The sequence below is a fragment of the Balaenoptera borealis genome, assembly GCF_965194805.1.
Source record: "Balaenoptera borealis genome assembly, chromosome: 3".
Lineage (NCBI taxonomy): Eukaryota > Metazoa > Chordata > Mammalia > Artiodactyla > Balaenopteridae > Balaenoptera > Balaenoptera borealis.
This window is the reverse complement of record NC_138866.1, coordinates 167,156,801-167,175,012: the sequence shown is the minus strand read 5'-3', so window position 1 is coordinate 167,175,012 and position 18,212 is coordinate 167,156,801. Positions and strand designations below refer to the sequence as shown.

At 36.9% G+C, this 18,212-nt stretch overlaps 1 protein-coding gene across 27 annotated transcripts in view; it reads right to left on the bottom strand.

The window, feature by feature from the left end:
* The window catches only part of PARD3 (par-3 family cell polarity regulator), a 625,186-nt gene that overhangs the window by 275,585 nt on the left and 331,389 nt on the right, over window positions 1-18,212 (bottom strand). For 25 of the 27 annotated variants that reach the window (XM_082385261.1, XM_082385255.1, XM_082385273.1 and 22 more), the window contains 2 exons: window positions 10,883-10,974; window positions 8,628-8,711 (listed from right to left, as the gene is read on the bottom strand). In XM_082385261.1, coding sequence (XP_082241387.1) covers window positions 8,628-8,711; window positions 10,883-10,974 — 176 coding nt within the window. The remainder of the gene's footprint in view (window positions 1-8,627; window positions 8,712-10,882; window positions 10,975-18,212) is intronic. The other 2 variants (XM_082385252.1, XM_082385258.1) reach the window with 1 other exon arrangement.

Genomic DNA, 18,212 nt, shown 5'->3' with positions numbered 1-18,212 from the left:
CTCTCTCCAAAAGAATGGATTAATTTAAAAGGAAAATGCTACAATCTGCAAAATTATCTCATTTGCTTCACTAGGTGAAAATGATTACAAAAGGAATGGGGATGAACTATCAAAAAAACTTTACAGGAAAACTGAACTGATAACATAACAGCCGGACTGAGAATGAAGAGGGCCCTCTGAAGGGAAATCAACGGGAAGTAATAACAGAGACGTTCATCTTCCTGAAAAATGTGTGTGTGCCAGCAGTTACATCTCCACACCCGCCACCGTCCCGGGAAAGGCGACTCGGATAGTACAATTAGAAACAAATTTTAGGGATCTATTTTGCAAATTCAACCAGCAACTAGAATTCCTTCTAAAGGAATAAAGAAATGAGTACCGATGGTGTTGTGGTTCCCATAACACTCTTATTAGAGAAAATAATTGAAGGTCGTAAAGGTCAGAGCATTTTGGCATGTCGCTCTACCGGAGTAGACAATGGATTTTCTTCTTGGCAGTTAGTACCAGAATTCCTTATTAGGGCAACCACTTTCCATCAGAAGAAGAAGCCACTTTGCAAAAGAGAGAAGAGAGGGGAGCAGGAGAAGAGGAGTTGGGGGAGGGGTGGAAGCTCTGCTTGTGGGGAACATTCCAGGGGCAGAAGCACCAGCCTGGCTGTGCTGGCTGGCACAGGAGGACGGACGAGCAGGTGTATTATTAACATAGCAGGGAGGGCGGCTCTGTGAAGCCATGGCTACAGGGCTCCGGGGTACAGGGGACAGACCTCTTCACCTCCTGCATGAATCTAATGTGAACCCGACTTGGCAAGATGCTTTCTGAACGAGTGGCTTTCTTCTGGTAAATCGGAAACATCCCCAAATCTACTCCTCTTCCCTGGTCCTTCTACCTTTTCAAAAATTTAGGGAAAAAAATACTATGTCCACTATGTACAAATCCCACTTCTGAATAATTTTCCTAAAAGAAAAAATAGGTAAATACACAGGTTTCTTTGAAGTCTTTCATCATGGCTTTTGTACAATGTTTCTTAACCCCCAAAGAGGGCAAAGAAGAAGAATATAGCCCCAGAGAGCAAGCCATTGAAAGGCGGCATCTCTGTACATGATTTTGGATGCATAATTAGAAATTTAACTGCTTAGATTATATTAAGGGTTGCACCACTACATTTTTACAAGGTTCATTAGCCTAATTATACACTTAATTAAAACAAACTCAGTCACACATGTTAACATTTTCAATTCTAAGTATAAATTACAGCCAATGATAAAACTGAAAATAAGTAACAAATGTTTTATTGACATCTAAATTGGCTGAGCAAGTCTGAGTTTTGCTTTGATAATGTAAACTCCCACAACTGCCACCCAGCTGTATGGAAATGATCATAATTCATCTTAATAAAAGCTGACATAGTATAAACACCACAAATACTGTGAAGGCAGAGAAGGCATGAGCAGAATGGGCTCGCATCAGTAAGACCCTCTCACCTCACTGAGTACTAAACAGGGGGCTGGCAATGACCTATATTCGATCCCTCAGAACCACAGCCAGAATGCCAACTTAATATAACATCTTGATTTTTTTTTTTTAATCTTTAGTGGATGAGATAAAGTAGACCAAAAAATGGTAAAGTAAAAGTAGAGAATTCCTTTAGATTAGGGCAGAAATGATAGGCATCGTGCTACTACATTTAAAGAAGCAAGATTTATCTAAATGTAAAATACAACTTTCCTCTCTAAAACAAATGCATTTAGCATGTCCCTTTATTAGAACAAAGCAAGTCTGCAACTGAGAACGCACAACCTAAGACTTACAGACGAAAGGCTACAGATTCAGTAAATAAAGTTAAATTGTGTTTCTTAGAAAATACTTAAATTAAAATCAAGTACACAGAGTTCAAGAGCATATTTATTCTTTTAAAAATGAATAGCCAACTTTAAAACTCTACAGTGAACTGAAATACAGTATACAAGCCTTGGATAAATCTCTTCTTAACACCTGAGTTGTTTCCATGAAATTCAAATTGGCTGTAATTCTTTATTAACAAATACACCCAACTAACTAAATAAGTGTGTTATTATAGTTAGGGATAACTAATATCCCTGGGATTCTCAAATTTATGATATAAGAGTAAATTCTCATCTCACATTCATGATAGAAGAGATCGTTTTCCACTGTTACAAAGACTCATCAGCACTTGCCTAGACAACCAGAACTCCCAGCATTTGGAGGAAATTTTAAAGGCACATCACAGGAACATAAGTGGAAGGTGAAATATCATTCTTCTTAGCTGCCACTGCCAAGTACCTCACTAAAAGTATTTTACATGTATTTTATAAGTACATGTATTTTCATATTTTAAGCAGACAAAGTCAGAGGAGTGTCCCAGCCCTCAGATGTGAAGACCGAGGCTAAGTGAAGCTAACTTGCCCAGACCACACTTACTAAAAAGACAGAGCCAGATTCTGTCCCAGGCATCTCTGGCCTCAAAACATGGGTGATTCCTAACAACCCCTCTGCCAATAACATGAAGACTCAGCATGTGGTCCAGGCTGTCACTGACTGCCGCAAAGAGGGAAGACAGCACAGCTAACTGGAAATTCTGGAAGAAGATGAACTGTCTGTTTTTGATGTGTTATAGAGCAAAAGATAATAAAATAAAGGTTAGATGAGCTAAGATTTATAACTAACGTTATTTATAACCCATGTAAATAGTAATCAGAGGAGCCAAGTTCACAGATTTTCACTGAATAATTAAGTAGAGGAGCATGCGTTTTCTTAAGACCTTCCAAAGATGTCAGCTAACTACTCTTGTATACAGAATAGTTCAAAACTTTATAAACACTTCAGTTTTTACTTGAGAGGAAAATTATTCAATATGTGCATCTACAATACAGAAAACAAACATTTATATTTCACTCCTTTTCTATATTAATCTGATCACAGGAGTATATATTTTCCAACAGGGTCACTTTTATTTCAACTCCAAAACCTAAACATTTAAAATATTCTTTTAGGGATGTGACTTTTTTTAGCTTTACGTGGCAGAATTTATGGACAGTAATACAAGTAAGAAAATAAGTCCAGGAAAAAAGTCATGAAAAGAAACAATATGGCAATCGAAAGGTTTGGTATTGACCCTTCACCTGATACTCTATCAAACTGAAGATAAATGGCTGAAAAAAATCATTTGGGATACAAATCAAAATTAATCAGACAAATCAAACGATGGCACATCTGTAAAAAGAAAGTTGAGAGCAATTAATAAGTAAGGCATTTGGCAGCATGAGGCAGCAGCAGAAAGCTTAAAACACGCAGACCCATACACACACACACTCCTTCTTACCAAGGACTGAGCTTAAAACACGCAGACCCATACACACACACACTCCTTCTTACCAAGGACTGTTTTCCTAATTAAAGGCTTTAGATTTTTCCTCAGGTCTCACGGTTGACAATCAGATATTGGGAAGAAGAAATCTGTGAGTGCCTGTTACTAATTGGAGGATGTTAAATGAGGTTGATTTTTTTCTATTTCCCTTCCTCCAGGGAATTTGTTAGAATTAGTAGGGTGCAATGATGGGAAATAATATACGGTTACAATAAAGAGGCTTTCTCATCAACCAAGTAGGTGGAAATAAAATTCTGGACTCTGGCCCCAAAAACAATATGAATAGGAAACAGAGAAGAAGGAATTTTAGATATGAAAAATAATAGAATGTAAACTCCATGATGGCAGGCATTTTTTATTTGTCTGCTTCTCTAGAGCAGGGCTGGCAAATTACAGCCCATGAGCCAAAATGTGACCTGCCACGTGTTTTTGCATATGAAGCTTTTTTGGAATACAGCCAGGCTTGTTGGGTTATCCATGTCTATGGCTGCTTTCACGCTACAATGACAGAATTGAATACTTGCAACAGAAACTCGGTGGCCCACAGTGCCCAAGATATTAACTATCTGACCCTTTACAGAGAGTTTGCCTAGAACCAAGAACGGTGCCTAGGAGATAGCAGATCTTTAAAAACAAACAAACAACAACAACAACAAAACTCTTGTTTAATAAAATAAACAAACATACAATTACTATTTGCATAAGAAAAAGCACAGTGAAAGAAAATTCCAAGGGCCACAGGGCTAAGAATAAAGAATGTATATAAATGGGAAAAGGCCCATTACAGAAAAGGCACGGAGAAGCAGGCTGCACTTTATGAAGAATAATGTGCTTTAGCCGTACGTGTTTCCAGAGGGGAAAAGATTAAGAATGTTCACTGTAAGTCAGACTGGGAGCCCAAGTAGAGGAATAATAGTTATTTTTTTAAATAATACAATGATATTTCTTGAAAACCTTCAACAATTTCTCTATTGTTTCCTGAATGAAGTCTCAGAGGCCATTCATAAAGTGCTTTCTAACCATCTCTCCAGTGTTATCTCCCAGTACACTCAGTTTCAAATCACTGACTCATTACTTCTCAGCAAATCACACAAATTTGTATGGAGCATCTTCCCTTCGTATGTTCTCTTCCTAGAAAGACTATCTTTCCGGAACATCACTAGCCTAAGTCCTGTATTTCCTTTAAAGAACAGATCAAGTTTTACTGCTTCACAGCATCCAATAGTCAATAGCCCTACTTCCTCTAAACCCTACGGCACACGTGCATTGAGTTCTTTAGACACATACTATAGATCTTTTTATATACGTATTTCTCAATTAGACCTTAAGTCCCTTAAAACTAAATACAAAACCTTATTTCATAAGCCCAGCCCCTGTTTCAGAATACACTTTTATGTCTTGCTTTCTAAATACTTAACATTGCAACATAATCGTATTCCTGAGTAATTAGAAAGGCTCAGGAAAACTCGTTTAACATCAAGGCAGGATACATTCTTATTGTTTTGTTTCTAATACAGCAATGCAGAGCTAATAGGGACCATCACAGTAAGCTTCACTGAGCAATACCGTTGGGCTAGGTCCTAGAAATATAAAAAAATATAACATGAAACATGGTTTTTCTGCCAAAGGAAATGACAATTACTTGGCATAGCCTTCCCGAAAACAGTAGCACTTGTGATTTAAATAGGGAGGTTATGTTTGACATTTAAATCAGGAGGAAATGAAATTACATGTGTGAAGTGAAAATCAATTTCAAGGTAACAAAACTGTGAATAAAGAGTTCTGGGTGGGGATCAGTTAACTTTATATTTTTGAATAAAATACAAGATGATGACTAGAGAAAAACAGAGCATCAAGGGGAGACAGCACAGGGAGTTCCCTAGCAGTCCAGTGGTTAAGACTTCGCCTTCCAATGCAGGGGGTGGGGGTTCGATCCCTGGTCGGGGAGCTAAGATCCCACATGCCTCTCAGCCAAAAACTAAAAAAAAAGAAAGAAAAAAAAATAAAGAAAGAAAGAAAAAAAAGCCAGAAGCAATATTGTAACATATTTAATAAAGACTTTAAAAATGGTCCATATCAAAAAAAAAAAAAAAATCTTAAAAAAAAGGGGGTGGGGGGAGACAGCACAGTCTCTCCCAGGCATTTATTTTGTCTCCGTTTCTACCATCCAAGACAGTGGCTGGGGGAACGGCAGCCACAAGCCAACGGTCACTAATGTCCCCAGTCAGGGAACAACATTCAACCTACTCTAGAAAATAGCCTTTTTAAATTGGTCCAGCAGGATTTTTATTCAAAAAACTTCATTATACCTCAGGCCATAATAATACCTAAGTAGCTTTAAAAATTTCTCTAACATTGACTTCACACTCTTCCTATTTTCCTGAATTATATTTGATACTCGAGATGTTCGGCATTGAGTTTCTTCTCTTTACGATGTTTAATTCCCATTCTGCACTGTTCCTTGAGGCTTTTTGACTTAGAAATTGAAATCAGAAAGCAATACTGACATGCATGTGTCACTTTTAGGAAAATAAGTATTCAGTAAGTGTTATTCAATTAGTTACATCTCCCAAACTGAGAGGGCCCAAGTATGATTGGAATTTTGTACAAAGAAAGTTATTCTTGGAAATTTCAACTTACATCCCATGAATACGTATTCTTGTGTTCCCACTGGATAATATGTGCAATTTCTTCACGAGTCCTGCTTAATTTCTTCCTTTCTGCTATACTGTGTTGCTTAATTTGCCCTTGCAGCCACCATTGAGCTGAGGTAGCTCCCCTTATAAGCTGTCATCACAATTAAAATCATCTTCTACAACAAGCCAACTTCAGTTACCTAATTCAGACAATCCCTCCTCTATCAGCTCACAGAACACCTATGATACAAGGATGTCGGCATTTATCACATAATTATAATAGTGTGAGTTCTTGGCTATCACTCCATCTTGACTGCAAACCCCTGGAGACAGACTGTGTCCTGTTCATCCTTGTTTCCCAGCACCTAACACAGGAACCATCACACGGTAAATGCTTGGGGAGGTTTCTGACGGACTGAGAAGAAACCACGTGTCAGCATTTCTGAGAACACGTGAGACAGGTGTCTCTGGCTCCTGAAGATTGGCGTCCATGATTCTTCAGCAGTCCTCCTGCTGTTCTCCGTATCGTCAGCCTCACTCTGAAGAGCCACGACCGTCAAGGTGATGAGGAAGCTCAGAGATGCATCACAGGTGTTGGGGGGAAAGAATTGTTCTGTTTCCCAATATGAAAACTAGTAATGCCAAAAAAGGATTTATAAAGAATCTCATTTTCTTAATCTCTTTGTCCCTTGTATAGGGAAGCTGTACAGGATATTCTTCATTAAGTTGCCACATCAACAGGGATTAAAAATGACTCAGCTGTAAAACACCTTCTAGTTCTGTAAAGGGATCCTTGTCTCCTTGAATGTGTTCTGTATATCGAAACGAAATGCCATGGTAACCAGTAACTGTGGTCGATTTTGTGAAATGCCTTTCACTGAATTAATCTGCAGTAGATTTCTTTTTCTATCTTATACTTCTTTTGCTTTAGGCTTTTTAACCTATTTTATCCTAATATCCTTTCACACTGCGGTAGGAAATGTGTAATAAATGACAGAAAATAACATGTTTGTAATTGAAATACTGGTTTAAAGCCGGTATATACACAATTAAATCTCATTTGTGATGAGTTATATTCCACAAGCAGTTAAAGGCACACTAATATTGGGAGGCTATCATCCATGCATTTTACCCTCCTCTTATTTTTCTACTCATGAAATAAATAGAAAAAGGGTTTAACTTCTGAGATCACTTAAAATTATAATTTTTAGAGGAGATAAAGGCAAGGGCCATTTTGAAAACAACTAAGCTCATTTAACTGAAAGTCCTTTGAAGACATTTCAATGCTTCTCCAGAGTTTTAAAAAAAAAGAAGGAAGAAAGTGAAAGCAGTCATAACTCTGTGAATGTAACACCCTCCCACCCCCAATTCAAGGTGAATTTCACATCTTGTTAGATATAACGCTCACATTCAAGCCTCGTACTCCAGCAGAGTTCTACGTAAATCAGTGTCAGCTTCCAGACCTTCCATAAAGCGTGTGCTTTACCAAAGACATGAAATCTGGACTCGATACTGTCAGGAACATATACCAGGAAGGCAGTACAATTGTTCAAATACTTATTTTGAACAATTAAATAGATAATTCAATCACATGCTTGTAACTGATGTTTCCTCCATTTCTCACAATATACTGGACGCTTGGAATTCCTTGACAAGGGTTGAAACTATGTTCCTGTTCTCGGTCACTGGCCTAAGGTGACTTTCCAGCTCCCTCTTTTCTTCTCCCAGTGTAAAAGAAGTTAAAAAACAGATAAAATGATAACAATAAAAGAAAGAAGTTCAAACTAAAAAGCCAAATAGTTCATAAATATGTTTCATTGGCTAATAATTGGATGGGTAAATAAGAGAGGATGGGAGTAAACTTCAAAGGCTAATGCCCACCCCCCCTCCATGGGGAAGGAGGCAGCATTTCACTTGTGGATGATGGAGGCTCATCAAACATTTGATTAGTTGCAAATTCAGTTCATAGTATTTGAATACATATAAAAGCAAACATACACTAATTCTTTCACAAAAAGAAAGCAGCAGGATAAAAGAAACTCATATAACATTTGACGTTTTTAAGGATATATGTTCTATGAAGTAATGAAGTCATACTAACAAATAGTACAAAATTTTGATATTTGAGTGGGCAGATTGAAGAGAAGGAGACACAAGTCACACAGTAGAAAATAAATCTATAGTTTGTCTAACTTAAAAAAATTTCAAACATAATCATAAAAATATAAAATTTAAGAACTAAATAAACATAAAAGCAAATTCTAAATGAATCATTTTCTATGTTATCCAGATAATTTTTATTGGATACATTTTTTCCAGAAAATTGCTTTAAGCTCTCCCTTACCTTTGCACATTCAGCTGGAGTGCTGGCTCTAAAGGCTATCATCAATTTGCATGGATGTGATGAACGCTAAAATTATTAGGGTAATTTAAATGCCCGATTTCTTCATCAGCCTAAGTGCTTTCTGTGATTATAATGCAGTGGCCCCCAAATGAAAAGGCTTCTATTAAGCATACGCTAAGTCAACACCACTCTATATCTGAGCATAAATGAAGATAAAACACTCCACATTATGATTCAATTAAAAACCTGCAAGATACGTTACCTGCCGCCTCGAGCACTGAAAGGCACTACATGGATTCCCAGAGGCCCTCCATCGTTGGGGACTTGTACGAGCTTTACCATATCACTGTGAGACAATATGATGAATGAGGGAGCATGAACATGGACCATCACAAACCAAAACTGAAACCAAACCAAACACAAAACCGCAACGACACAGACACACAATAAACAACAAAGGAGGACAAAACGAAAAATCCCACCAGGCACACACGCATATACATACACATTCTGGAATAGAAGCATGGTGATGAGGGCACATTCAACTCTACATACCTGCACACTAGTCTGATGGCATGGGGTAGGGAGGGGGGAGCAATCATCAGAGATAACTATATTAAAAATGACACAGCACCGTTGCTCTCGGACCACACTCTTCTGTGTAGTCCAAGTATACATTTTATGATCAAATCTCTAGACTTCCACTGGAAGTTTCCCACCCTAATATGTATTCAAGGACTACGAAGATTAATGGGATAAAGATGCTTCAGCTGCACAGCACTTTATAATTTACAAAGTGCTCCTACACATGTCACATCATTGATCCCCTCCCGCAAAAGTCCAATAAGGTCAAAGCTTTGCCCCGGGAGGTGGCAATCCAGATGGGATACAGCCACCCTTACTTCCCAACTCAGAGCTCCACGGAAGGTCACCATCCTACTTGCTGTAAGCTCACTGCATATGCAGGCAATGCAACCCCACGGGATACCCGTAAAAAATCAAATGATTGTCCCAAGGGTGTTTGTAATTGAACTCTAAAGTCTTTAAGCTATTTATATGAAGTAACATGAAGTTACTTCTACCACATAACTACAGTACTTTAATATTAATATCAAAAGCCCGAGTTTAACGCAACTGGCATAATCTGGAGAATGTAAATTTTCTACGCCATTTCAATGAGATTCCACTTTCTTTGTAGGTATTTCTGTGGGTGTGAGTACTGCACAAAAACCTAAGCAGTCCTGATCTAACAATCAATATTTGGAAATACTATTTCAATTACATATCTAGTTTTAAGCAATCTGGACAACCATAAGTGATTACCAATGGACTTGACCAAGATCACAATATAGTTTTTATGCAATGGAAAATGCCAATGCTACAACTGTATATATCTATGTGTATAGATTCAATCACATACACTAATTAGGACAAAATTGAAATTTTGTCATATTACCAACATATTTACTAAAGTAATACTATTTAAATGGATATTTAATTTTTTTTCTATTTTCATAGAATTTCCTAAAAATCCTATTTGAGATACTGTTAATACCATTTGAACATGTATTTAATGACTGGTTTGTCAACTAAGATGGTTTGCCAACTAGTATAGTAACTTTAATACATTTATTTTATTTTATATTCTTTCTCAAAAGAACTATGACAGTGCAAGTGTTTCTTAAGTGTGTAAATACTTAGAGTGCTGGTTGCTGAATATCCAAACATAATCTGATTCGAAGCCTATTTAATCTCACTGAGAAAGTTCTTATAGCCCTTCCTTGGAAGACCAAGAAAAGACAAAATTAAGGGTTTAATTATTAATATCTGGACCCCCAACTTTTACCCAAAATCAAGGAAAAAAATTTAGAATGACTGCCCTCCCTGCTCTAAGGTAACTTAGAAGAAGTCTTGAGAACATCTTCCATTCAAACCTGCCATTATTTAAGATAGTTGTAAAGTTGTGATAATATATGGAAGTTTTTCTTTGACCTTTTACACTTTAAATCATGTTCAAGATCCCTAACCTGTAATTTTTTATCAAATATCTTGAGAGATTCTGTTTCTTCAAATCAAAAAAATATACACTAAAATGACTAATGCTTACATGATCCAACTAGTTTTTCAAGTAAATTATGTCCACTATTTCTTTTTTAATTTAGCGAAGTTGAAGAACAAACAAATGACCAAAATACTGACAAACAAAAGCAATCTGAAAACAGTTACAGTGCTGTGAACATAACAAACTTTTTTCAATCAAATACTATTTTATATTATAATTTAATAGTATTTGCCAAGGCATGAAACTCAGAGCAGGTACGTGTGAATTTCCATGCTATAGTTCTTACATTAGATCATTAACTCAATAGATGAAAGATGCTCTTTGGAAAACAAACCAATGCAAGGCATGTTTTAACTAAGCACAAACATAACGCATGCCATATGCTTTCGGACTACTTGCTGCTATCAGTGAAGCTACATGGATATTACAGTTAGTTGAAACTGTCAGTAACTTACTCCAGAGAAAAGTTGGGTACGTGCTCCACACCAGTGTCGGCGTGCCCCACGGGCTCAACTCGGCTGCTGTCTTCCTCCGTGCCATCCTCATCCTAGAGAGGGCGCAACACAAAGAGAAGCACACTCTGAGTCAGGTTTATTCTTATGCGGTGAATGAAAGGAAACTGAATAATTCAAACTGGAGTCTAAGAGGCATTATGATAATGTTAACAATATCTCTCCTCTAGCAAGGATGACCTTTAAGGATAAGATGGGTTTGTACATGTGAAAAGCTGCATTTTAAAGCAACAGTCTCCTGAGTTAGTACATCCTAGGGGGTGAACAAGATGCCACTGCAATAAGGAAAGAAAACATTAGAACTTATATTAACCCTCTTACCATTTTTATTTCACTTTTTGGTGTATGTTTTAGGAAGTAATTATATATTACTACAATGTTATAATAAACTAATAAATAAATGTACATTACACTGGGGATGCATGGTTAACATTTATACTAATCCAAACAGTTGAGATCATTATAAACCTTAACGACTAGCAAAATCTTCAGTCCTATTGTCAGTTCCCCAGTTCCTATTAACACACCTTGTCAAAATGAACATCAAGTAAGCACAATCCTAGACTTAGATACTTCATCCTGTGAAATCTCACATAAAGTTACCCTAAGCCAATCGACTGATCATTTAGAGGTAAAGGCATTAAGATCTTAGCCATGAAGAACCACTTCTGTTTACTTCTGTTACAAAGGACCCAGCGCTGGGAAAGGCACAAAGAGTAAGATAACCAACCCCAATAACCACCATTGTATTCTTCCTTTTAGAAAGGCAATAGTTTGTAAAAATTATATTCCAACATGTTGTAGAAATTGGGTAAACATGCTGGTGCTTCAAAAGGTGCATGTGGAATAAATGTGATGGTTCATAAAAGTAAATGAAATGTCACCCAAGAATATGCCTTACTTTATAATCCTGGCCACTGTCTTTTCACTAAGCAGTTCACTAACAGTGACGTTGGCTTTGCAGGATCATTTGAATAAGGATAAACATGCCTGACGATATCAATGGTCCTATTATCCAAATTAGAATATTCAGAAAAGACTCAGAATCTCCAAACACAGTGGCTAAGAGGCTCATGAGGGTTTCACCTTGGATCCACAATGTGCATACTTTATGTACACATACAATTTGTTAGGTTTACCCTTTCTACTGTGTAAGTTTGATAACAGTGAGTTTATATGTGAACTTAACTAAACCACCTAATGAGAGTCCACCATTAGAGAAAAACTGTATATTTTTAACCATGCATTTAACAGACTCATAGTAGAAATATATACACCATCAACAGAGACATCAATCAACAAAATGATAAGCAAAGGCTATAGGCTCAAGACACAGCATCAAACAATATTTCAAATTATTGAAGCAATATGAAGGCAAGGCAGGGCAGTTGGTAATGCCCAACTGACATTTCCTCTGAGAACCTACCAAAATAAGAAGCTGAATGCACTGAGTTTTTCTATGAGTTTAGATAGGCTCTGTGCATCCTCAATGGCAAGGCACTGCATGAAGTCAAGCTACTTGAAGATTGATGATCCTGTGTTCTGAGAGGCTCTAATATGTAGTTTTTAGTCACCTGTCTCTTTTAAGCACCAGCACATAATACATTTCAAAGGTTAACCAGCATCTTGAACCTGCCTAAGAACCACACTTAATGTAAACAAGAACTCCCAAAATTATGCTTTTCCACTGGGAAGTGGGGGTAGGGAGGAGAGAAATGTGATTGTATTTATATAAATCAGATGGAAAACATACAAACAGCCTTATGGGTTAAAGACATTTTGTTTCAGGATTCATTAATAATGTAAACACTGCTGAAACACCACCATGATGTATAACCAACAGAAACACCTACGTGGCACTGTGAAATGGCCACATAAATGAAACACCCCAAACTACAGTGATGAAACAGTAACTGATAATTGACACATTCATTGTTCCCACAGTGGCCATTATCAGGTCCCCAAGAGCATGCAGAATATTATTTCATGTAGCTGCATATGGTGTTCAGTTATTTTGCAAAATTCACCGCCCTGAGGCTGAGCTGCAACTGCTGTGGGAACCACAGTGTCTGGATGTGTACAGATCAGCTCCTATATTGCTTTATTTTGTTGTTTTGTACTTTTTAAAGCTGCAGCTGAACATAATCACTTTTAGTAGGAGTTATACACTGAATTCCATCATAACCATAGTAAATGAAGCTCAGTTATTATATATGTCAAATCAAGATGCAAGGTCTAGAGTATCAATTTAAGCTACATAATGTTAAAAAAAATTTTCAGGTGAGTCAATGTACTTTTTGTCCTTTACCTTCTCTCCATTTTACAGCAGAGTGTAGTGGTTAAGAGTTCAGATTAGAAAATTAAACAAACCGAGATGTGAACACTAAGTGTGCCATCTGCCAATTTTATATCCTTAGAAAAGTTATATACCCCTTTTGTATCTCTATCCCTTCTTCTGTAAACCAGGAACAATAAAAGCATCTTCTTTGTAGGACTACTGAGAGGAATAAGTAAGATAATCCACGTCACAATCATAACATAATACCTGACACATGGTAATTGACAATAAATGTTAGCTGTTATTGAAAAGAGAAATAAACAATAAATATATGACATACAAAACATACCTCAGTAATTGTTTTAGGGTAATGTTACACAGCTATAAAATATTTTGAGAATATATATTTGTCCATACATACCTTGTGCCTTGCAGTAAAATTTAATATTAAACATATTACCTACTCAGTTAATTACAAACTGTATCATCTGCATTTTATAAAGTTGCATAAAACCCGACATTTGTTGCACTTTGTTGCATACAACGCGCTTTCATCATAAAAGGCCTCCGGAATGAGAAAACATATTAAAAAATATAAACAACTAATGCTGTATACAATCCAGTAAATGGTGGGAAGAAGAAAACACCATGGGTTGTTAGTTGAGGAAATTTTCAAAGATAAAACAGATGTGAAGAACCGTGAAGGGTCTATGATTTCACCCTACTTGAAAGCTCATAGTGAGCCTGCCATAGCTTCATGGATGTCACAGAGGACACGAGACTCCCGGGTCGGAGACAAAGGACAGTTCATTACAGCAACAGCATTAGCCAGAGCATCACACTTTCATGCACTGATTCCTAAGCTAAAATTCTCAGGGGCCCACACAGAAGAAACATGAGCCCAGGGAACTCAAACCTTTTACATAGGCAGTAAGCATGTCTGCCCACTGCTATGGAGAGAGACACTATGCCTATCTTCCAAGGCTTCTTTCAACACATTGCTGAAAGAACAGTCCAGAACAAAGGCCTTTATTCTCAAGACGTACAAAAATGCAAGAGAACCATGGAGAATTATCTCCCAACAACAGAGTTTAATCTGAGCATTGCCAAGTGGTAGCATTTATAGGATCACTAGCATACTAAAACTGGGAATATGATTAACAAATGCTCTATGATAACAAGGTCTTTTGAACGGTAACATTAAATTGTACTAGATAAAAGAGTCATACCTTCTATATCAAGGAAAAACTAATTTTTCAATGTGGAACAATATGCCCAACCAAACAAAAAAAGCAAGTGTGAAAATTCAAAAAAACTCTCAGACATGCGAAGTCTTTACTTCCCATGGACCCTTCCATATAAAGCTATTTTTGGATGTGCTCCAGCAAAATCCAGAAAGTTCAATAAAACAATGGACAAAACCCAAGGAAAGTCCCAGAATATGGTGACAGTCCAGAGAAGCAAAAACTAGTTCAGATTAGAGCAGCAGGATGGAGAGGTCTGGGAAGTCAATCTCCATGAGAAAAAAATAATAATAATAGCTCAATATTTTTGAACATTTGGGAAACATTTTGACAGACCTGATAGAGAATGGGGGGAGGGGAACTAAAGCTATGTATAGAGAAAACAAAACAAATTTTTTAAAAGTCAAAGCAATTAGCTCTAAGCACAGCAAAGGAAAATGTGTAGGAAAGGACATGTAATCAGAGTACCTACTTGGTTATGCAGTGAGTAGTTCTTACATCACCATATAATGTGACACTGGCTATTGATTTCACTTGGACTTTTCATGTAACAATACTGAGAGGATGGGAATGGGGAAAGTGAAAGTGGCATTAAAGGAAAAACCCCATCTTCCATAAATGGCAAGTCAACAGATGTCAATAACTGGTAACCAGGAAAGAGCAACATAAATATTTTATTCAGAAACATGGAAGTAAATAGCAGAACCAACATCTGCATAAATTGGGAGTTGCTGCCTCTGGGGAGAGGGGCTGGGGGAACACAGAGGAGGAGAACACAGAGACTGCTAGTTTTTTCATTAAACGCCTTCCAGCATGATATATGTAATTTTATTGACTACATATTTGAAATACCCACCAAGAGAGGCTCTTTAGATCCACCTAAACATCCGGACTCTCAAGACCCCCAAATGCCACCTGGCATCAGATTTACTGCAAAGGATAAAAGGCAGGAAACCGGCTTGCCAGCAAGGCAGTGTCCCGCTTTTGTCCTTGGCAGGAGCCATCCTTGAAGATGTCCAGGGTGTCTTCCTGTGTGTCCCCCAGATGACAGCTCAGGTGCGGGGGAAGAGACTCACATGGGCTGGATGCAAAGTGCTACCCTGGCCTGGGAGCCTCCTGTCTCAGAGAAGCCAGTACGTCTCATGACACCACCACAGGGACAGCTGTTTGTCAGCTAGTTACAGTTTTTCGAGTCTAGATGCAAATTACCAATCAAAATAATTTAATTACCATACAAAGATAGTTTACAGAAACTAACAGGTTTCCAGAAAAAGGGAGCCAAAAAAAAACCCACCAAAATTTACATTCTCATGCAGAGGGGGAAGAGATTTTGTTAACCTTTTATCTACCGTAAAATATTGATCTAAGCAATTTGTTTGAAGATGGAGGAGACAAGTAGTCAAAGAAGAGAAAAAAGTGAGAGAAAAATGAATATTTGGTAAGCTTGGGTGAGAAGAGTGAGTTTTAGATCAGGTTAGAAACTCGTATTAGACAAATGGCGATAAAAGCTTCATGTGAACCTATTTGTTCTCTGCTTCTCATAAAAATTAATAATCTTACTCTCTTCCATAATATTAACAATATAAAGACTCACCTTCAAATGAAAACGTTCTTGAAGGACCAATGGATGATATATTCTGAAATCACAAGCACTCACATGAACTATGTCTTTAAGAAAACCAAATTTGGCTAACCCCCTAATTATCTTTTTAATTTCAAAAATTATCTAGTTGTATTTTTTCCTAATGAGCACTATATATCTTCTCTACAGTCACAGATTTTTTTTTTAATGATATCCAAATACTAAAGTGGATGCCACTGCAAAATAGTACAGGATCTGTAATTAGAACACTTAAAATCTGAATCCTGCCTCCATCACTCATATAAAGTATTAAGAGGACAAGCATTGTAACTGGTTTGTTTACCAAACAAGGAAAGCAAAAGCACACTGTCTGCCTTAAGGAACATAGGAACATAATAAAACTTCACCCGGAAAGCAATCACCTGCATGTCAACATTCAAACTCTTGGGTTCCAAGGATCTAAATAGTTTCAATAGTTACTACTTTAAAGAAAAGCCTACAATTTTAAGGAATAATTTAATCATTTTTAAAACGTTTTTTAAAAACTTAGGTTATACTTGTGTATGTAAATTTCCTGCATACCTGACTTTGATTTTTATGTTTAGGAAGCAAGAAGAGAAACGAAAGTTCTGATGATACCCTGGGAAACAAATTTACAATATTCTTCCTCAAGTGTTTTTATTATTATTTTTTAGAGTAAAATAATTTGACTGGTTCAGTTATATTGCTACACAAATGCTCAACCAAATGATCTTTGTCACCTTTTTAGAATTTTAGAACTGCAAAATTTTCTGAATTTAATGTGAGACATTAACTATTAGTGAACCATAGCATCCCAGAGAAAATATTTATTTGAATGTTGACAGCATGAATTAAACCACTTTGGGGGGGGGGGGGATCACATATGGTGGAAAACAAATTCCAAGGGGAATTTGTTTCCAAGTCCTCTAAGTATCACGAATTGGATTCCAGAAGGCTCTTGTGTTAAGGTTTCCACTACTTGATTAATTGGCCAAATCGCCAGGGAAAAATAATTTCCCATCATATGTGGAAAACAACTGAAAACATTTGGGGGGGGAGGGGAATTTCACAACTGAAAATGATAAATCTATAGCAAACTTCTAAAGAAATAAAATCAGGAAATGTGTAATATAATTTTACTTAAAGATCATTATATTCTACTAGAGTAAAAACATTTATATTAAAACAAGAATTCAAATACTCTTAAGAACAGACGAGATAATAAACAAGACTTTTTAGAATAAAAATATCTTCTTGCATTATATTATAGAGGGAAATTAATAGCTGTTATACCTTTAAAGGCAGTGCAGTTCATTGTAATATAAACTTGCTCCACAGAACCCAGAGCTCAACACCAAATAATTTTGGATTAAATGAAGGATTATTCAGTACCTGTGACATTGAATGTTATATGTGAGCTGCATGCCCTCAACCGGATACCTAACATCCTCATCTCAAGCTAATACTCATCAAATGGGATGGAAAACATAGTCCTGAACCCAGTCCATGAAATTTTCATTTACCACAGAAATGAAATGTTTCCTGTCTTGAAACATACACAACATGTCTCCACACAAGCCAAGGCAAGAGAAGAGTCTTTGAGAAGAACAACAGATGGTGCTGATTTATGAAGCTCTCTAACCACAGAGAACAGCAAATAGTATGTATCTTCGCACCTGTTACATGCACAGTGGAATCTTGAAATTTAGTTCCAAAATGTAAGCCCGCTTCTCATAGATTATTATTAGAGTTTTATCCCAAAGACTTGACCACTATCACCACTTCAACAATACGGAGCCCATTCGTTTTGCAGGAAGTACCTCTACACTGCTCAGTTTCCCTACCACACGCCAATGGCCAAATGTACCCATTAGGTACACTGATTTTAATCATGACATGATTTTAATCAGCCTAATCAATCTGGTTCAGGTGTGGCTTCCTTATGAGACTAATACCCGTTGGTTTTCTTTTGAACATTACTGAAAAAATACTCTGACGTATATGGATTGTTGAAATGTACTGATTTTGTCATCTGACCAATCTTGCCTAACGATAATGTTTTAAACCTTACTGAGGTGACATTTTAAAATGCCTTACCTTTGGGGTGAAATAAGTAATACACGGGTAAGTAAGTAAACAATACTTATT